This window comes from Seriola aureovittata, chromosome 17, assembly GCF_021018895.1.
Source record: "Seriola aureovittata isolate HTS-2021-v1 ecotype China chromosome 17, ASM2101889v1, whole genome shotgun sequence".
In the NCBI taxonomy this organism is placed as follows: Eukaryota; Metazoa; Chordata; class Actinopteri; order Carangiformes; family Carangidae; genus Seriola; species Seriola aureovittata.
The window spans coordinates 4,002,544-4,025,497 of record NC_079380.1 but is presented as its reverse complement, the minus strand read 5'-3'; the positions used below and the strand labels follow the sequence as shown (position 1 = coordinate 4,025,497).

Below are 22,954 nucleotides of genomic sequence, written 5' to 3'. Positions count from 1 at the left end.
TGAAGAGCGGTTTTGAAGCTCAGAGTGAGCTTCTCCGCGGTCGCCGTTTTAGCAGTGCCTGACTCCGCCCCTAACTCCCAGCTAATCCAAAAATGGGCAAAGAGGTGGGGTAAGACTTTGGTGCATGCTGCTTTGTAGCAAGCATACGCTCACCCACTCAAAGAGGCCACGCCCTCAGTTATGCAGAATTTTAAACCATAATAAAATGTAAATAGGTGAGTTATATAAACAGTTGCCATGAAGGAAGAAATAGAAAGCTATATAGACCAAAACAGTTTTTTGTACCAGACTGTAAACATGTTTATTTCTGCTTTAAAGTTAGACATGGGAGTCTAAGGGGATTGAGCCAGACTCTGGTGGTCATTAGAGGAACTGCAGTGTTGTCTTAATTTTTCAGCCCTGGAGGTTGCTGCTTTTACCTTATTCACAAAAGAATGGTTCTAATCAGTGCCACACGGAGAGGTTTCACATTTTAACTTTGGAAAAAAAAAAAAAAAAAAGCCCACTGGTATTGGAGCAGAACTTGTACGGCCAAAACTGAGTATCAGTATAATTGGAGAAAAAGGTCAGAACAGGACATTATTTGTCAGTGTCGACTGGTAAAAACGTTGTTCCCTGTTATATATCTATTTCCCTTAGCAGTCATGATGAAACTGGGAAATTAGTCTGCAAAACTGCAAGTGGAAACAAGTTGACCGGAGATTACAAATCAGCATTATTTCAGTTTGCGTACATACACTAAGAGGCTTATCCCGCAGGAGATAAAGGAAAGTAAAGTTCATTTTTTGGCAAATTATTTGAAGTCGGCTCATTTCATTAAAATATAAGCAAGGCTAGGAAGGAGAGAGCGCAGAGGCTGAGAAATTACACAGGAGGAGATCAGGACATCTATCACTGTCGCCGTGCAGAGTTAAAGCTCGAGTGGAAATCACACACAGCGTTTGGCTGGCTCTAGACTTCAAGGACACATACAATTCCTGTGGGCCGCAGACGTAGGGTGTTAGGGACACAGAGTACAGAAAAAGTCTGAACTGAATCTGACAGAAATGCAGGCGAGGCTTGGCCCATTACACCTTTTACAGAAATGTGTGCACAGCTGTGCTGGGTCAGAAGTATATTCTTACAGCAGCTGCATCACTGTAGTGTTCAAAGAGGAGAAATCCCCTGTGGGAATAAAGCTGTACTTACATTGTTCCAACATTTTAACCTTGTTTTTATAAATATGTCAAAACAGTTCAGTGCAGGAACTGATACTGTCTCTCTTTTTCAACTGGTATCTTGACTTGTAATTAAGCATCATGGGACCTATAACGCCGGGATCAACTATAAAAAATTTGTGTCTTATTGATGATCACTGTCTCAGATTAGAGGATTGTTGGGTTATAAATTTTTGTCATGAGTTGGAAGAGAAACTTGGCAGACTACATGTTGTACCCTGACCAATCATAGCTCACCGTCTTTCACAACTTGAATGACATACAACGGTGGAAATACCTCACTGCTATAGCACCACAGCACAAGCATGATTTTATAAATGAAAAATCATCTACAGTAGCAATAAACAACTGCATGCTGGAATTGACTTTTCCCTGCTTACACATGCTTTAATGGTCTCATATAGTATAAAGGTAGATGTCCATGTGTTGTTTGATTATAAAGAAGGTCTAGGTTCAATATTGATACTGTAAAGGTATCCAAGTGTTCAGTCCACAGAGAAATGCACACAGCCTGTATTCAGAAACCGAGCCTTAAAAAGAGCCGTCAGGACTTTTGGAACTTTGTGATGTCACAACAAAATAGTCACCGCCCTCAGCCATGCCCCAAGTCCCGCCCACCTGGACCCACCATCCAACCCTTGCAGGATTTGGCTTCTCAGATGTAATGTTCGTGTTTACCTGAAAAAAAAAAACAGTCAGCCAGTCAGAAGAGAGGCTTCCTTCTTCTGATTGGCTCACTGACCTGTTCCAGAGAGAGGCTTGACAGAGGAGATCTAAAACTACATTAAGATGGTTTTTGGTTCTTAAAACCACAAATGTATCTTCTTATGGATGAACACTTCAAGTAAAACACAAGAGAAGTGTAAAATATGGGACCTTTAAAAAAGCAGATGATTTTATTGACCACTGGACTGTGCTTTGATTAGCTGCAACTCATTCAGAATTTTGAAAAACTACACATAGACACTATATTACACCAGTGTTAGCATCATTGCACTGGCTACCTGTAACGTTGAGGAGAGATTTTTAAATTCCTTTACTTGTTTTTAAAACCAAAATCGGTCAAGCACCTTCGTATCTTTCATGTTGCCTGGAGTGTGTTCCAAACCACTCAATTTGGTCGCTTAACGCTGGTTTGCTAAAAGTGGCACAAATAAACATGCGGTGAAGCAGCTTTTGCAGCTATGCACTGAAAATTTGGAATATAGTCCCACCACGAACCTCTGTTGATATATTCAGAACTTATTTTTATGGTCTTGCTTTTAATTAAATCAACCCTCTTGTATATTGCTTCATGGTTTTTATGTTTTAAAATTGCTTTTACTACTATCAGGTGTTTTTACAACCAGTATCATCTCTTTTATCTCTCAATGATCTTTTCTCAAGTTTTTGCAGGATTTTATTGCTTTGCTGTCTTTTATTACTTTAATGCATTCTGTCTTTAAGCAAGCTGATGGTCATTCATACTTGACAACTAGGTAATTAACTGTCAGAATATGACATGACTAGATCACCTGGATCTTTTCACTCTGTTGGTCCTTTAAAGTATCAACATAGATTTACCGCCTTGTGGTTGTCTGCCTCTGCCAATCAGACTAGTTTCAGGTTACATCCCTGTTTATCCAGAGTCATATAAAATATTAACCATTTCTATGAAATTTGTTTCATGATTGCCATGTGAAGTTTTGAGTAATGGCTAAAAAGTGTTTTGAGGAAGGCCTTATTGAGATACCGTGTCCATGAGAATGGGACGGATGGACAACCCAAAAACAATATGCCTCCGGCTCTGGCTGTCGCTGGCGTGGAGGAATAACAAGCAGAGCGCTCCTCTCTTTTATTAACATTTTTGGGGGAGTCTAAACAAGGAAAGACAGTGGTCTGCAGAGAGTACAACAACCAGACAGCTGCCAACAGTTTTATTTTGGCATTAGGCCAATTCATGGAATTAACATTAATTAGCTACAGATGATAAAATTTGCTGCTGAAAGTTGTCATTTGAACTGCTGGGATTGACAGTTAGCAATTCAAAATGTGGATTCTGGTATGTCAGTTTATAAATATATTCATTAATTAGTCAATAATGCTAATTTGTCAGATTAGTTGAGAGCAGATGTGCCTGTTCACCACAGACTCTGGCCCCAGTTCTAACATTTAAATGTTGTCTTAAAAGGTTTTCAAATTGCAAATATATTAAATTTCTTGTAGTTGTTGGGGAGAAAATAACTAGTGGTCAATAAAAGAGATATATTTTTGGTTTTAAGAACCAAAAACCACCACAGTGTATTTTTAAATCTCCTCTCTCAGGCTTCTCTCTGGAGCTCTAGTAACAAAAGGTCTGTCAGCCAATCAGAAGAGAGGATCAGAGGCTCTCTTCTGATTGGCTGACAGTTTTCTGAGTGATTGAATAAAAACAAAAAAGATTTCAGCATCATCAACTTCATTTATCAACACTCAGACAAACCAAATCCTGCAAGGTTGGATGGTGGGTCCAGGTGGGTGGGACTTGGGGTGTAGCTGAGAGCAGTGAGTGCTTTGTTGTGACATCACAAAGTTACAGATGTCCCGACAGCTGGTTTTAGGGCTCAGTTCCTGAATACTGGCTGTGTGCATTTCTCTGTGGACTGAGCGCTTTGATACTTTCACAGTATTTATATAGAACCTAGACCTGATCTATAATCAAACAACACATGGACATCTACCTCTATACTATATGGGATCTTTAAAAGTTGAGCTCATCTTGACCAGCTGGTGTTAGCACTAGAGAAGTAGTGCTGCAGACTATGAGGTAAGAAGAAAGGAGTTGGAGAGAGGTGAATGCTGCTGAGATAAGGAATCAGCACTTACCAGAAACACCCTGTACGCATCTTTCCTTGTGACGGAGCCCCAGCAAGGGTCTGTATCGTTGTACTTCACACTTCCCGCGCTGCAGGAGTGGTTTCCACTGCAGAGCAACAGAAAGACAAACAAACACAGCTTAATGTTTAACACCCAACCTTGTGAGATAATGCCATCTGAGACTGATGCACACACCGGATCATCCCCTCTGCTCTTTTAAATCTATAGTCTGAACTCTCATAACAGATTGGCACCTAAAATGTCCTGGTTTACGCATCATAAAAAGACACAATGAGATTAATCAGCTAAAGGAAAAGCTGAGGTGCAGCAGAGGTTGTCAAAACTTGAAGGGCATCACTTACAAACAGTCACAAAGCCTATCACTGCTTCGTGACAAAGCGAGCTTTAGTTAAATCATCTGGTTCTTCTCATGCTGCGAAGAAGTCTGCAGTTTGTGCCCTCAGGCAAAGAAAACTGCTTTTGATGTTTCAGTTACATCTCACATTTATTCTTGCTGGAAGGTTAGCAAGGTTTGGACCACAGTGGAGGAGAATTTAATATGATAAGACAGCTTCTGTACTGTGCCTGCAGGACAGGATGAGGTGGGGTGGCTTTGTTACAACAACAATTAGAAGAAGAGGATAGAGATTATACTTTTTCACTTCAAATCACAGGTGATTTTATTATTTTGAATTAACTCAGAGAAGCAGGGAATGAAAGAACACTGATGCAGGGGCAAATGAAAGCAGTGATAACAGTGTCATTTATGAGAGATTTAGCTGCGTGTCAGTCTGTCATCAATTGTGCTCAGGTTGAGTGGACAAAAGCATAAAGTATCAGGTCAGGGTCTGGCTTGGCAAAGAACTCGTGGAGTATGCATTTTTCCTGTAATCACTGGTTACAACACGTGATGTTTAGTGTCAGTTTAGCCAATCACACAGCACAGCTGCTGACATTTACCTATATTTATGTGTAATTTGGGAATTTTAGAATAATTATTTGATTAGCTTTGTTGGTGGTTGTATCCTTCCACCAACCAGCCAAGATGCAGGAAATATGGTCACAATCTCTGTATTGATTGATTTCCAAACCTCAATCATGCATTGAGTAACACGCAAGAAAACATTCCACCTTAAAAGTGTCCAGTAGCTGCAGGTAGCCTCTGAGCTGCTCAGTGAATTCAATTGTTAATGAGTGAAAGGATGTTTTCTGTCTTTTCATCTTTACTAATCATTCACTCTTCTGACAGTTTCTTTGCCTGTGATGCTTTTACTCACTCTGTTCCACCTGGACAGCTTGTGCTGCTGGAAATGGAAGCTAGCTCAGCTACGTTTTCATAGCCTAGCCTGTTAGCTTAGCCTGACCTCTGCCTGCACTGCAGCTTCTCCTCTGAATGGATGTTTCCAATGCGGCTTCGTTTGCTTGACACAAATCAATAAATGAATGTAAACTTGCCACCATAGGTGCAGCGGTTACATAAACTTTGAAACAAGCCCCAATTTAACAGTGCACATGCACCATAGGTGCGCTTGGTACATAAAGAAACAGCACTACACCTCTGCACATGACAGGTGAGATCCCAATGAAGTCAGCGGCAAGTCTAAAGACAGATGTGTGGCTGCATTTCAGATTTAAAAACTATTTAGACAGTGAAGAGCTGGAAAAAAGCAAATCTATATGCAAGAAGCCATGTGTACCTGTTCATACACAGTGTAGCCAGGGCACTGGGGTACATTAACAACGAACATTACATCTATTATTTGTTGAGATGTGTCCAAAATGTAACTGCTATAGGTCCATTCGTAATGTAAGCATTAATGTTTTAAATAATGCACCAGGTTGGAGGAACAATTTACAGCATTAGTTCTCTCAGAATCTCAGTCATATCCAAGAAAAATTGATGTTGTAACTGAAATATCTGTAACTGAATCGATAATGAATTGGGACCTTGTGAATTGGAATCGAATCAATTAAGGAAATCAGTGGCAATATAAAATAGTGAAGAAATCATCAATTTAAGCAAAGGTCATAGATTGAATAATACTTTCTCCAAAAGTAAAAGTTGTCGTAACTGCCTATAAAGATCAAAAACATCCCTGTCAGAAACTTTAACCATCACTCTCCTGAAATCATCTCACTAAAACAACACTAAAGGGGGAATGGCTATTTCTGTGGCCGGGGGTCTGACGGGCAGAGTCTCTAACTATATGAAACACCTTATTCTCGCCCAGTCTGGCCAACGGACTTGCAATAAAAACCTGTCTGGAAGCAAGTCAACAAGACACAGACGGCGGGATCACCAGTTAGAGGTCAGCAGGCCTAAAGGCCTCTGTCAGCAGAGCTTTATTGTCTCAATCTTGAGTTCAGAGGGTGAAAATTGGACCCAAGTGTGTGGGGGGACAAGAGGAGCCAGCGAGATGAAGAAAGATTAACTTTGTCTTGCCAAAACGGAGCGAAGCAAATGTTCCAAATGTTCTTCAAGGAGAGCATCTATAAAACCCATCTATATATAATTTTATTTCACAATAAAACTGACAATGAATGTGATAAAGTGAGTACATTGGTCTTACCAGGCAACTTCCATTAGCGATATAGGCACAGCTGCTGCGTAGATGGCCAGGTCCCCGTACAGATAGACTATGATGCAGATGTAGAACATATTGACGCCGACTGAAAGACAAAAATGAAAAAAAGATCAAGATATGAATGAATGACTAAGGGATGAAAATGAAGATTCAAGACGTAACATGAGGTTGAGAAGTGACACGCAAACACATTCTTCAACTTTGTCAGCTGTCCAAACACTTCATTGTGAAATATGGTTGATGCATCATGTGTGTTAAACTTTACCATCTCTATTAAAATGCCCCCTCATCTGCACACCTCCACTCATTACATCCCTTCATCCTTTTTTCTGGGACGGCACGTCTCATTGGACCAATGAAAAAATATTAATAGCATGAATTTAAAAACCAATCACTCCATGAGGGAAATTTTTCCTCGTCAGCCTTTGCTCTCCACAGTGACAAGCTCTTAACCGTCTTGCCCCCGCCCTCTCCCCCTCCCCTCCCTCTTCATCCACACACCCCACGACTGGCAGGCCCTGCCCAGCAGCCTTTGCCAAGCCGAGATCGAAAGCTTTCACCAGCAGTCAGATCATCACAGTGCCCCTCACATCCATCATGCTCTTCAATTCTCAGAAGGGGGTTCAACTGTCCAACTCGACCTCTCAGTTAATTCATTACCGCCAAGGAAATTAGAGCACAGAGTCCATTAAAAAGAAATAAAAAGTGACAGATTTACAGCTTTACAGGCTACACTGATTCTTTTATGAATTAAGCACTGAGGGGGCCCATCAAACAGCGGAAAACATACGGAACTGGCAGCCTAAGAAACAAGCACTCATCTAGTTGTAAAAAAAAGCTGTTAAGACTGGAGGCTGAACAGAGTACTGCAAGTCCAAATTAGCTGATACTTTATCTGAGCTAAAACTAATTATTTTACAATCAGTTAAACTGCAGCTTATTTTCTCATTTAATCGTTTGGCCTATAAAATATCAGAAAATAGAAAAACAAAAAAAAAAAAAACTTTAACTTTCATCTGTTAATTTCATGCCAGGCCCCATTATGATTGAGCTGCTCACATTTAAATGACTGGATCAGAACTGGGATTATATATTCTTGATCCTATTCTAGGTCAGTATTTGCTGAGTGGATTTTAGGGATGAGCTTTGGAAGAGCTGGTTGTGTAATAAGCCAAACTGCTTGTCTCCTTAGGCACGTCATATTTGAGGATGTTTCTGTGAAGTTGTTTCAGGGAGACCCCTCAAAGGAGTGTGATAAAACTCATTAGAAGACATACAGTCATATTATGTTTACTTGATACTGGGATTATGTATTTTATTTCATTTTAAAGTAACTTCAAAACAAATCAATGAAAGCGTTAATCAACACTGAAGGAGATAATCGATAGATATGACCGTACTGATTTAAGGATTTTCTTAGATTCTGCTTCAACCTCAGTTCATTTGAATTTAATCAGTATTTTGAAAATGAATGTCTCTCTTCAGTCATAAGATGCAAATGATGTGAAAAGTACGACAGGACCACTTTTATACAATCAGAACTTCTATTTGAACTTTCTGATTGTGAGTTTTGTCGCAGTTACCATGGTTATGTTTGCTGGTTTATTCCCAGTTCAGCCACTGAAACACAAATTCTTTCTCTCTGGCTACAGATTGTATTGCATCGAGTTAGACAGAGTATTGAACCTGGTCAGATTCTTAATCTTGTATTCTTTGATCACATTGTTCCTGATTTATCTAATCTAATTTAGTCTAAAATTTTGTCAAATAGGGCTGAAAAATAAGCACAAAAAAAAAAAAAAAAAGAAAAAATCATATTACAATTATTTTGGCAGATATTGTGATTGCGATATGAGTCATGATTTCAGCCGGAATGCTAATTCTTTTCATTTCATTTTTGCTGAAAAAAAATGATGATGTGATTTTTGTTGGCTCTGTACCAAACAAGGATGATCCCTTACATTCAGAGAATATGATTGGGAGGCCGGTGCATCTCTGTGGCCCCACAACGCTTCATTCATGGTTTGTTATATGATTTGGATATTCCAATTGACCATATTGTGATTTCAATAACATTTTGATTACTTGTTCAGGCTTATTGTCAATTATAGACTATAAGTATGTGTGTATACTATGACTGCATATGTATAAACAACATTTAACAGCTGAGAGGTTAAAAAAACTGTAGTTCATAAAAGCACATTTTTTTAGCAAAAGCTTTGGTATCAGTGTCAAAATTCTCAAAAAGTCTCAAATGTTTAGCGCAGCCCTAGCACCGATGGTTAATTATGTGCAAAATTATATGCAAAGTACAATATAAGTAGTTCATGGGATAATGCTAGCAGTATACGATAGCATATGATGTTAAAATATGGTCCGTATCTTTTAGGGTTGAGATAATGAGAATTAAGTCTTCCTAAGTCTTACTTCTCATCAGCTGAAGAAACAAATCCCTCGCTATGCTGCACGTTAAGTCTCCTGTGGCACGACATGCACGAGGCATATTAGTGTCTCAGTAGCAGTTAGCAGAAACAGGACGTACTATGCTCTGCTGCTGCTGTCGGTAAGCGATAGCAAGGCGAGAGCTCTGCATGACCACAGGGATGCAGGCCTTCACGGCACTGTAACTAATATTTCCCAATTACCCAGAGCCACAGGCGAAAATGCAGCAAAATGGGTCTTCACGTAGGAGCCCGGTCTTTCATGTAGCTGTGAAATGCAGCACTATCCATCAGCACATTGCCTCTGACTGACAGCAGACCTGACAACCTCTCTGTGAGGAGCTACACAAAAAAGCCGCTGGGCCACTGTTTAGTTAAGTGCACAATAGGGAAAGGCAGTTTTATTACCTTGTAAAGACTGAACTGTGCTGATATACTGCTGCATTTAGGGATTTAATTCTGTGTGCTGCATAATAGGAGTAGGACAGGATGTTATTGTAATTTTTTCCAAACCTTGTAAAATTAAATTGTCTTGTTTGGTTACAAACGACTCATTAGAACCTTGGTCACATCTAAAGCCTCTGAAATAAAGAACAAAATGAATTTAAACTTTGAGTTTCACTTCATTACCATCTCTACTCTCTTTATATTCAAATTCTGCTTCTTGTAGGAATGTCAGAGTGGAATTATGATGAACTGAGATAGACATTAACAAATCAAATCTAAATTGAGCCAGCCTCAGCGGCAACAACACCATTAATATACGTCTCTAAAAATAAGTAAATAGGACAGTACAGAGATAGAAATGGCTGATTGAGGTCTACCTTGTACACACACAACTTACTGTATGTGTAATGCAGAAACCATTAGACTGAATCTCTTTGACACTAAAAACACTTTTGTACATCAAAGGTTTAGGGGCAGTGGAATAAATCCAAGAATCCTTGGAGAGATCCAGATCTTAGCCAGGGCCTGGCCATGACTGGATTTATCAAGGACAACACTGATTTTTGAGATATTTAAAAGCAAATAAATCCACCAGTGTTCATGTTTAACAGATATTATCGATGAACAATATAATCGGAATGAATTGCCATTTTGTTTTCTCTTCAACCCAACATAATTTTCAGTCGACTCCTAAGCAATCATTGGTTGCAAGGTACAGTTAACATTTGTCAAATCGATTCTAGAAAGATGCCAATTCAAAAGTGTTATCTGTGCAAATCGACATAACAATAACCTGTATTGTGGCGTCATCCATGATTATTACCTTTTCTATTTGTCTGGCTCTGGCATAGAAAGAAGACATCCCCACACTAGACCTATTTAAATGATTAAAATTATAGATTACTGAAAGTCAGGTCTGAATCTGTGACAATTTTTTGATTGAAGTTAACCATTAAAGGAGCTATAACTAAGTTTTTGCTATTGCTACATAGCTAATGTTAGCATTAACAGCTGTTTACTTACCAGTCTAGAAGAAACGTGGGTTCAGCATTAAAACTTCATTCCTTTACTCACCAAGAGCTGTCTCCAAAGGTGGAAAGCAACCCTCTTGTTTTGTTTCTATTTCTATCACTATATTTCTTCTATTGAAGTTAGCACGCCAAGCAGCTAGCTGCAGGCTAGTCGTCCCATCGTGTCACTTTCCAATACTGAGTCAGTGTAGTGTCCAGGCTGCCTTGAAGAAGTACCACTACTCAGAGGACGTATTATAACCTCTTGTCTTGTAAACGCAACAATGGCTGAAGCTCTTGCCAAGACTGGTAAGTAAACAGCTGTTAATGCTATGGAGCAATGTAGCAATAAAACTTACTAGTAGCTCCTTAACCAAGATTTGTACTGAGCGTGACACATGGATAGTACAATATAAACAAAGTCATGTTCAATTACCTCTAACATCCCTTTGCCATTTCTGTATTGCAACTCCTCATCAGGTGATATTGGTGCTGATTGCACATATAAGCTAAAATCACCTGTTCACAGCAGCTTTATCAGACCAAGGGTGCCACTCGAGCCAAACATACTTTCAACACTTACTTCATATACTTTATGTTTCAATCCATCAGAAAGCAGAGCTGACTGAATAGATTCTAAATCATGACAAAACAGGCTTCACTTGGTTCCATTTTGAGAAATAAATGAAAATTACATAGGGCAAACTTCCATCCTGGGACTAAGCTTGTAATATCGATCTGTTGGGTTGATCACAGTTAGCCATTATAACATACTCCCTGAAATTAAAGTGCATCTTTTAAAAAGCTGACACTGAAGACTATTGTAGTAGTGGTTTATGGAAAATGATTGGGCACGATGAAGCAAATGTCCATTTATTTTCCCAGTGGCTCAGGCACTCGTGATTTCATTTTGCCAGTGCTCTCAATGCACAAGTATGACATTTAAGTAAAAGTCACTGAAGTATTAAAAATAGATGTGCCCATGTTTGGTTATCATTAAAGCCACAAGCTCCGGGTTACAGTGGAGTAAATTAGTATTCGCCACCATGGTTCTTCCGTATGTCAGGGGAAGGACGGCTCACGTTGAAGAAACAATCCTGCTGTTTGCACAGCCACCATGTTAACCACTGCATCAGATCACAAAGGTAAGAAAAGCTGAGACAAGATGCTGATGCAAGGACAGCCCTCTGTAAATCTCTCTCTCTTTGTGACTTTAGCCAAAGTCGTCTTCTAATCAACTTTCAAATCATCAATGTGAAGGTTATAGTAACACTTTTCCACAGTGGTGCAAATAAAGCAGCCTCCATCAACATTCCTGTCAGTGGCTGCGGGTCAGGCTGATACGATAGCCATGGCCTTATTCCAAACCTGACTTGCTGCTGCTGCTGCTGCTGCTGCCATGTCAATTTCAGCCCAGGAGGAAGTCAAACGCCCTCTAAGATGAGATGCTTTTAATTGCTAGCAAAGGTGCAGGGCAGAAAGACAGTGTGCAATCAAGCCTACAGTTTATTACCTGTGAAGAGTGGGGAGGTAGTGTAAAAGCTGTCCTGTAAATTTAGCAGAGTATAATGGACTTGTTTGCACTTTCTTGTTAATTAGCTCCATAAATCCATTAAGAAAGAGCTGAATGTAAAAGGAGGTACAGTCTGCAGTTTGCCTTCAGCTGATTTTATTTTTCTATGATTTCCAAGAAAAAAAGTGCTACTGGTTATCAAATGTCAACATCCGTCTCCTCACACCCAGAATCTCTGCCTATTTGGAGTAGTTTGCTGTCACATATTTACATTTTCAGGCATTTTGGTGCAAATAGCTCCCAACGGCCTGATTGTGTTTGATCTTAGGTTTAGCAGATTATTTGAAGTGCCAAACTATGAAACCCAAATGCACACTAACCAATAAGCAGTATTGAAATAGTGTGTATTGTCTAACAATCACTTTAAAACCCAAAGATATTTCTTGAACTGATAGAGAAGACCAAGAAAACCTGTAAATAATTACCATTTGAGGACCTGGAACCAGTTGCTTTTCTGCACAATAAAGATATTAAATGTGCCATATAGTATAGAGGTAGATGTCCATGTGTTGTTTGATTATAAAGCAGGTCTAGGTTCTATATTAATACTGTGGAAGTATCAAAGCGCTCAGTCCACAGAAAAATGCACACAGCCTGTATTCAGAAACTGAGCCTTAAAACAAGCTGTCAGGACTTCTGGAACTTTGTGATGTCACAACAGTCACCGCTCTCAGCTACACCCCAAGCCCCGCCCACCTGGACCCACCATCCAACCTTGCAGGATTTGGTTTATCTAAGTGTTTTCCTGAAATCTGCTGTATTTTTTATTGGATCACTCACAAAACAGTCAGCCAATCAGAAAAGAGACTCAGAGCCTCTGCTCTTCTGATTGGCTCACTGACCTGTTGTTACTAGAGTTCCAGAAAGAAGCCTGAGAGAGGAGATGTAAAACTACATTGAGATGGTTTTTGGTTCCTAAAACCACAAATACATCTTCTTATGGATCAACACTTCAAAGTCTCAGGGCAAGTCGTAAAAAATATGGGAACTTTAACGCACACATAGACTGATGGAAATCGTAAAACTGTGCAGAGCTCAGACATATACTCCAGCTCCATTTGTGCAACCAGTTGCCAGTAGGTTTGTGACATTAGTACCAGTCTGCAGGTTGTTTTTACATAAATCATAATTTGTCCCAGCAAGCAGAGGTCATCCAGGGTCACATGACCAGCTGAAGGTCTACAGTCTACAACTTTGCTAACACAAATTAAGATCCCAATTTATTCATTATTTATTATATTTATTAGCAGTGATATAATATCCTCCAAGGACATAAGAGTAAGAAAACATTTGGGAGCACAAAAGTCACAAAGATTGCATTAAAAAATGCCTTCACTGCATCTGTTTACATCAGTGGATGAAGGATGAAATTCAAAATTAAATCCTTTTTTGGGACCAACTGAAATGTGTTTGCAACACTGAGAATCAGAAACTGAACCATACTGAAGCTGTCATGAAGCTCAGGTCAGAGTTGTAATTTTTTTTTTTTACTCATTCTTTGATCAAATCAATTTGAACTTGAGATTTAACAATTTCAGATCATTTTAGCAGAGTTGTTCTGCTCATTTAAATTTTGAGAACTTTGGCTTGTGTTGTTTTTTTTTTAATGGCTTTTTAAAAAAGAAAATGTTCATATTTTTCAGTGAGGTTTCATGTTGGCACTGGGATGAAACTCAGGTATCATATCACCACTAGTATCGAAAACTGTCAAATTATACCCAGCCTCTGCTGTCACATTTCATTATCTGTACACAGTGCGTGCATGAAACGAGAGCTCACACACAGCAGGTCAGAACTGAGCAGGTCAGTGTTGTCAGGATAAACAAAAGAGCTGTGTTTCCTCCTTCAGCATGTGCTGGGTCCTGTGCCTGTTTAATTCATTTCTGATTAGAGTCACTGGGCCGCTTTCCCATGGCATGGGGCGAGTGAGAAGAGGAGATAAAACTAATTTCCTTATTACCAATCGATACCTCCACGTGCCTCACCTGCACACAGTCTGTTTCATGGAGGGAAAGGTCATCAGCAAAGCCTTTTTTTTTTTTTTTTTAAAAAAAACACTTCACCTTTAACAGACAGGACAGTCGAGTGAGTGACAATAGGCCGAATGGATTGGAGCACACTGCAGCTTTCACAGCATGGGTTGCAGGACAGCATGCACAAGTGCGCTCACACGTGTGGGTGTGAACATGAGCCGAGTGGACGTGCGTTATACTGTGTGTGTATGTGCATGTGTGCCGAGTGCTCCACCTAGTGGTGAAATGCTGAAGCACACAACATGTCAGCTCGGATGATGTTGTCAGAGCTTTGACCTTTCGTTGTTCCTTTATTCCTGCGACAGCAGGCTCGCAGCAGACTGTTGAGTCACTCGCATCGGGTTAAGAAGAGTCGGTCGGTGTAATGCAAGCAGACAAGGGTAGGGGGAGGGGGGATGACGAGGGGGGGGGGGGGGCTGCATGCGGACATAGCCAGGACAATGTACTGATATGAATGAGGAATGTAAAGCAGCAAGGTTTTCTGTCTCTGCTTCAAGGTGAGTTTGCTTTCAGTGTGCCATCACACGTTAGCAGAAGGTTCATTAGCTCCCAGATCATTCAGGTGGAAGCCTCACTGTCGTTGCCACAAGTACAGGATGTACCCCCTCACATACACATGCACAACGGGGAGATTAACAGTCATCATGGGGTCTGAAAAAGGTAATTACAACCAAAGGCAATTTCACCATATATAATCACAGCCAATTAAACAGCCAGTAGCCTTCCTTTGTGGACGTGAAGAACGGACATAAAAGGTGTAAAAAGAATCTTTTAGGAATGATCCCACACAACCTTCACTCCTCCTCCATAAATGTTACACGTGGCTAACGATGGTGGTGTCTGCAGTTAATTGAATAACAGTCAGTGAGAGTAGAAGCCAGAGGCCAGAAGAATATTACCTTTGTTGAAGAACATGGAGGCCATTTGACCCATCTCGACCCGCTCCACAATGTCGAAATGATCGGCGTGACCTCCTGATCTCTCTGTGGAAACAGTAAAACATCATCTGCAGTGAGTACCATTCTCAGTGGAGGTGGGTAAATGTCAAAGAGCAGTCTGATGATTTAAAAAAAATATACACATCACATGGATTCAAAACTGGTCTGTAAGCTACTTTATGAGATTACTGCTGAGATTCAACAAATTGTGAAAAATGCCAATTCAAAATACCCAGAGTTCAGGTGACAGCTCGTAACAGCTCACCTTGTCCAATAGTCCAAAAACCCAAAGATATTCAATTTATACAAGATATAAAACTGAGAAAAGCAGCAAATCCTCATGTTTGTGAAGCTGGAACTGAAGGACTTAAAAGACTGATGGTCAAAACCGTTAATGATTTCATTTTCTGTCAATCAACCAATAGATCAACTGTTTAATTATTTCTGTACTAATTATTATTCACTATTCAAAAATGCTGAGATTTGAAGTTTAAACTAAAACGAATGAAAACAGTCTCTACAATTATTTTTAGAGCAATTATTTTTTTAATTTATTAGTCAACTAACAGGAGATAAAGTCCCAGCTATATTTTTTTAATCACTCTAAGTTATATGGAACTTTTCCAAATTAAAATGTCTGAAAAAACTTTGTTGTGTTCTTACATGGAAATCTGTGATTTTAATCATGGTAACCAATCATTTGGTCGCCTGTCAATGACATCATATCCTCTATGACCATGTGTCAGTTTGTCTGACAGAAGCCCTAAAATGACTTTTATTCAGTCTTAAGTCACATCTTTAGAATACAGTTTTTACACCTTGGTGGTTTTCAACTGTATATCTGAACAAGATGAAAGATGTTAGTCATCGGACGTCTGGATCTGACGTTATCAGAGAAAAAAGCTGAGTATTTAACAGCTCAGCTCCCAGCTGCTGGAGACGTCCTGTGCTGTGTCACTGAAGAGCGTTGGTGAATCACTGATTTGTAAAAGTGAAACTGCTTTATTCGTTTACTGGTGTTAATCCCCTGGTTTGTTTGTTATGGAGAGGAGGACACCTCTGTGGATAATTCAGCTGCTGGTAAAAACCTCCTGAACGTCTGGTTCATAAGTTATCAGAGAAACAGTCCAAACAAAGGTTAGCATCACTCTCAGCTCCAACTCTTCGTCTCTGTGCTCCATACAGCGTTGGTGAATCACTGACTTAAATGTGAATCTGCTTTATTCAGGGTTTTTAATGGTTATAATCACATGGTCTGAGGGTAATGTGGTGAGGACAACTCCCATGATACCACACTATTTCATGCCAACACTGTGAGTTTAAGCCATTTTCCAGGCAAAAGGAATAAACATTTGATGGTTCCAGGACCTCAAATATGTTAATTTTCTGCTTTTACTTTTGACTTACAGTGAATTGAATATCTTTGGGTTTTGGACTGTTGGTCACACAAAGATGTGATGATTTATTTTTATTATTATTTTAACCCGACAATTAAATACTAAATCAAGACAAATAATCAGGACATTAACCAATGATTGAAATATTTGTTAGTTTAGTTCTTCTTACCACATGATTATCTTTGGTAGATATTTAAACAGTAATAAAACATACTCTGATGTCCATTGAAACATCTTGATTAATTTAAAATTCTTAAAATTATTTTTAATGAAAAACATGTACAAATGTCAACTAAAAGTATTTTAATCCATTTTCTCTGATGTTCCTATAAAATAATTCTTTATCCATCCCGTCATGATAGATACATCCAAAGGGTCAGGAAACAGTTACATGAATCACTTTTGGAGGATGCTGCTAAACCAGCAGGATTAACCTTGTGTTTGCTGTCAGCGCTTGCACTAATATATTTCCTACAAACACTTGTTGCACTGATGATACTCACGAACAGACAAGATGGGCTTCGTCTCCGGCTCCGATCGGCCTCGGCCCATGACATCATCATCCGAATACTCAGACGTGGAGTCGCTGTCGTCGATCTGAGGAAGATGATAGGAGTGTGTAAAGCTCTGTTTTGGCTGCATGTTTTCCTAATTTCAGTTTACAAGCTATTAATGCAGTGTTTATTTGCTCTTGTATATGACACAGGGGAAGGCAACATCTGGAAATTACAAGCAACAGCTGAGGAACACTTTGGAGAACGGAGGACCGCTCACAGCTCGCACACCGATACGTCGCTTTTTATCATTTCAAAAATTCTCTCCGGATTGATATCAATTAGCTGTCAACGCTGGTCAACTCTGCGAGTGTGATCAGCTGAATTGATAAGTGACATGTTGGCTGGGACACGGGTGGGGAAACGAAGATGAGGAGCGACAGGAGCTAATGGATGTGTGACAAACAACGAGTAAGCGGCGGGAAACAGACTGTAGACAAATGTGAAATTTGTCTACAGGCTAAAATACAATTCAAGATACAGGAGAATATAGAGTAGAGCTGCAATGGTTAGTTGATTGATCAATTAGATCAGCAACATAAAGTTTTGCAGCAAACTATTTCTGAGTCATTTTTTACTTAAGAAAAATGCAAAAATGTATTACATTACACGACTTCAGATTCTAAAATGTGTTTGTTTTGTCTGTCTTCTGCGATCATCAGTTGAATTTTCAGGGTTTCGGATTGTTGGTCGAACAAAACAAGGAATTTCAAGACATAAAGTTGAGCTTTGGGAAACTTTGATGGCCCTTTTTTCAACATTTCATGATATTTTATAAATTGAGAAACAATATATGAAGATTAATAAATTATTGTTCATTGCAGTCCTAATAGAGAGGATAATATCCATTTACATGGGATTAAATGGAAGCATCTGCTAAACTAAACTAACAACTGTTTAAAATGCAGTCAGTAGTTTGCCTGTAATTAGGACCAAACAACACAGGAAATTGTTACGATCAAAATAAAGCGCTGACAGAACTTCCTTCATTTTTGCTGGATTTGTTTTTAACATCTGGGGAGAGAATTTCTCAGAATACAGTCCATGTTGAAGCGTCATGAAGAATGGATAGTAACACAATCCAGTCGCATTTCACTTATACCTCCAGCAGAGGGCGATCTCAGCAGCCAGTGCTACACATCAACCATCTAATCAGAGCATCATTCCCAACCAATTATGTGATACATTAGATCAGTTACAGCCACTCACAGCTGGGAGCTTCTGTAAAGAGCTCTGCTCTCATCACATGGCCACAACTCAATACTGCACTTCATCTCTTCCTGTAAGTCTCCCTGGTTTTCCATATGAACTGACCGACAGAGGGACCGTCCTCAGAAACATGGTCTCTAGTTTGAACCTAATAAACTTCTGAAAACACATAATGATACATCACTTTACAATAGAAAAACAAAAACAAACATTTTTCTGTTAATAGGCTTCACTCAAGCTGAGAGAAATAAAAAGCATTCAGTGGTAAACATTTCCAGTTTCCTCCCTCTCTTGTTTTCCATTATGTGGGAGGAAAATGCCGAGGGGAGTACAGGAGCCATGAATCAAGGCCGAGAGTTTGGGGCTCAGTTAGAGCCAGGCTATTGTCCTCAGGCTCATAACTCCTCAACTGGAAACACACAGGCATTAAGCAAGATGACTTCTGCACCACAGGAGAAACAAAAAGCAAAGGCTGAGCCAGTTAGAAAGTCTTTTTCTTAGTCAAAAAAAAAAAAAATGATTGAAGACCGGGGAATCGAGTACAGTCCTGCACTGATAGCTTCATCTCAATTGGGTTCCTTATAGAGGGGTGGCAAGAGGAACTTGTGCTAGGATCCACAATAAAACAACATCCTTCTGAATAAAAAAAAAAATATAGACCTTCCAATTAAAAGGAGAATTTAACATGAAATATTCTACAGTCTGGTGATGTCTACTGGGATTAATGACAACAGTTATTGTTTCTGTCAACAGAAGGTCAAATGTGAAAGAAGAGATGTGATGAATAGCTTCAGATCAAATAACGAAGATAAAATAAAAAAGCTCACTCAGCTTTGGTGCTGCAGAGATACTTGGACACTGTAAATGTTTAAGTGTTTTATACGGTTAAAGTTATAATCTCTAACTTTTCCACATTAATATGTCTAAAAAAGAATTAGACCTATGTTATATATATTGTTGAGATGTGTTCTGAGTCTTTATGGCAGCGACAGAGATAACACATGGAAACAACAAGAACTGTGTTTGGTCAGTTCAGATTGCGTCTGTTTTTCTGCTACAAGTATCTAAAGCAACTGCAGATTACTGATAGTGAAGACAACGTTAACTAAGTTGAAGAGAGACTCAGGTGTCTGCTATTGTTCATCTAAAACAACTAGAATCACCACCTCCTGGTTGTATGCCTCTGCCAATCAGCCAAGATGCAGGTAATATGGTCAGAATCAATTACAGCATTGAATGACGGCCAGAAGTGTTTTTACAGAACATTATGATGTCACACTGAAGTTGACCTTCGACCATTTGGATATAAAATGTCATCACTTCATCATTTTATCCTGTTAGACATTTGTGTTAAATTGTGTGATAATTAGTGTATGAATTTGTGAGTTATGGCCAAAAACATGTTTTGTGAGGTCACAGTGACCTTTGACCTTTGGACATTAAATTCTAATCAATTCATCCTCGAGTCCAAGTGACCGTTATGTAATGATATTCCCTTTGATATAAGACAGCAAGGTCACCATGACCTTGAACTTTGACCTTTCCCCACCAAAATGTAATCATTTCATCTTTGAGCCCAAGTGAATGTTTGTGTCAAATTTGAAAAAAGATATTCATCCGTCTTGCAGTTTTACACATCAGCCATGACTCCTGTCAGTCATCTTTTTGTTGTAATCAATAAAGAAGTGACACAGCTTCGGAGTCTACACTCAGTATAAACACACAGCTAGAAAATTAGCATCACACTCCGTGACTGAAAACACTCTGGATTTATGTTTATTTGTTTACTTTATGGATATATGTTTCCTTGAAACATAAAAGATGAAGTGAGGTTCATTCGGTTATTAGCTGCCTAAACAAGCTTCAACCTGTCAGAACAAGACGTGTAAGCACATTAACCAGAGCTAAGAACTGGAAATGTCCCTGCGCTGCATTTATACCAACATTAGTTCCACTTTTTTGCCTGCAGGGTGTAAATAGTGTTTGGCTTAATGTCTTATTAGACAAACTCCCCCTGACAGAGAGGAACATTTACTTCTTTAATATTTGGTTTGTCTGGCACATCCTTACAGCAAATACAGAACCATCCATCCAGCTAACAGCCCATTAAATATACTTAAATGTAGAGTAAGACCCTGCTCCGTCTCAGAGGTTATTATCTTACCTCCTCCTGCTCTCTCCTCTTCCAGCGCAGCTGAGCATTGGCCGCCGCCATCGCCTCAATCACGAAAGTGGTGGTCATGTAGCTGGGAGGGGAGACAAGAAGACACAACAGGTTAACAAGTTGCTTTTGATGACTTTAACTGGTGGTTAAATACATTACAATGAAACTATTCAATCATCATTTTGGCCTTGACCATTTCAACATTATGTTGGAAACTTTGTTTTCAACAGCAGGTGGATTCATTTACACTTTCCTTAAAAATATATATATTTTTTATTCGATCACTCAGGAAACAGTCAGAGCTTCTCCTCTAACTTTATGCAGCTCTGCTTCTTGTTGTGCATTTAGTGGAAGCGTTCACTGGGCTTCGTAACAACACCTTACTGAGAACAACAAGGGAGGGGGTAGGGGTGTGACTGAAGAAGCATTTGTTTTGGTCTGAGATGTTGGTGGTCTAGTGCGACATCTAGTGGTAGTAGATATCATCATCCTTCAATGTATTATTAGATCCATATTTGATATTTGAGTCTTGTGAATAATCATGCTTATCTTAGGAGGGAATAAACATCATATTCAAACAGATGCTGTGTTGTTTTAAAACTGACTCTAAATATAAACTACAAAATAATTCAAATGTTGGTTTAAAAAAAAAAAAAAAAAAAACTGTCAGCCTTCAACTCCATGTCTACGTTGTTTCTGTTGTTGCATGCAGAAGGACAGGTGTGAGAAATGAAAAGGAAGTGGGGGAGTGGATATCCACCAAACTGAGTCTGGGGTCGAACGGGAATTACCTCATGAATCCTAAAAATGAGATGAGTGCTAAGCTGACCACCCAACCGGCTGTAGCAAAGGCTTTGGGCATCGTCAGAGCTCCGGTTCCCACAATCAGATTGAACATATACACCAGCCCCACCTGTGGAGGGAATGAGCAGGACAGAGGGTAAAGACATGTACAAGTCCAACATGACCCTACTGAGATTTAACTCTCACAGGTTTTCATTTGCTACTGCATTGTTTATCCTTAGATTTCATTTTACTCCCACTACAACCCTTAAGTTTTGCTGCTGCAATTACTGACATTTCTCTATGGGGATCAATGAAATTTCATCTAATATTAATGACTTATTTACTGTGGTTTTTAATAAGTCCAAAATCTCAAGCATTACAGTATTGGGTGTTCCTCAGAACCCTGGTTGATAAAGTCAACCATTGTCAAGGAAGACAGCTGGAGATTACAAGCCAGCACTTACTCCTATCAGGTAGCAGAGTGTTTTAATGATTCAAAGCTTTAGCTTCAGCTTCCTGGAAAAAAACATCTGACCAGCAGGACTTCATGTGTGCGTGGAAAGGACATGCCGATGTAAGCAAAGTCAGGGAGTTAAGTTAGCTGTCAAAACAGAGTCCAGACCATAAAGAGGCCTGGTGTGTTAAACAAAAAAAAAAAAAAGAGGATGTGCAAGTAGAGTAGTTTCCTCTTCATTTTTAGCAGTACTTTCATGTGTACCATCTCTTTTTACAAAGACATTAACGATTTGATAACCTAAATAAAAATGTCAGTTTTTCCTGTTGTACATTTACAAAGTATATATAGAGCAGGAAAATTAATTTGCTCAATAAAGGTATGTAGTTCAGTACAATCCACCAGGTAAAAGTTAAAGCAGCTGCAAGTCACCCGAGCAGAACACTACAGCTTCTTCGGTTCATATCAATGAAAGGCTGCAGTGTTTTCATTTGCTCCATTCGGATTCAGAGAAGCTCCTAGCTACTAAAAGATTTATTTGGATAATAACCCATATTTACAGAGCTCTCCCTTTACAGTTACAAGGTGGTTAAACTTGTGCCTGACCTTAGATGATGAAAAAGAAATTAGGAATTTATCAGGGCATTCTGCATGACACTCACAAAGGCGGAGTAGGGTTCCCCGGTCTCTGTAATTCCACCTGCCATGGTTTTGATGACACTGGTCTTGACCTGAAGGAGAAAAAAAACAGAGAGGTAAATGAAGCATGCTATAGTGACTTTTTTTTTTTTTTTTAAACTTACATTTGCTTTATTGGCATATTAAATGCAGCATTGACAAAACAGGTTGCGCAAGGTCTATAATATAAAAAATACGAATAAGAAAAAAAAAGTTCAGAGTGTAATAGAAAAAAACACAACAAGTGGATGCCGTGTATTAAAGAACTGCGATCACATATCTTGCAATTTAATATTTATGATAAGGTTGGCACAAAAGCCGACAAATTAAACATTTCATTTGCGACTTTTCTTACACTTTCAGCTCCACTTTTGAATTCGGCATAAACACGATTCACTAAACGGCACACATTTCAATGCAAACATGTTTTTTTATCATTTGTCTACCGAGTAGTGTACGGTCTGGTGGCAGAGATTTGATTCATGACAGTGTTTAAGCGTTACAGAGTTACTTATGCCTACAGAAGCTCTCCGGGTGAATAAAATTGTGTATAAGTCACTGTTGATCTCGATGAGCTGATATTTGCTTGCTAGCAAAGCAACTGGCAGCACAGGTTGGTAGAGATCTAACATA

At 39.2% G+C, this 22,954-nt stretch overlaps 1 protein-coding gene across 1 annotated transcript in view; it reads right to left on the bottom strand.

Moving 5' to 3' along the window:
- Nucleotides 1-22,954, bottom strand: part of tmem104 (transmembrane protein 104) — a 64,997-nt gene that overhangs the window by 41,629 nt on the left and 414 nt on the right. The window contains exons 2-8 of the mRNA XM_056401868.1: nt 22,306-22,374; nt 21,195-21,316; nt 20,404-20,485; nt 16,980-17,073; nt 15,041-15,124; nt 6,623-6,722; nt 4,062-4,158 (exon numbers count right to left, since the gene is read on the bottom strand). Of these exons, the coding sequence (XP_056257843.1) occupies nt 4,062-4,158; nt 6,623-6,722; nt 15,041-15,124; nt 16,980-17,073; nt 20,404-20,485; nt 21,195-21,316; nt 22,306-22,350 (624 nt within the window). The 5' untranslated portion in view covers nt 22,351-22,374. The remainder of the gene's footprint in view (nt 1-4,061; nt 4,159-6,622; nt 6,723-15,040; nt 15,125-16,979; nt 17,074-20,403; nt 20,486-21,194; nt 21,317-22,305; nt 22,375-22,954) is intronic.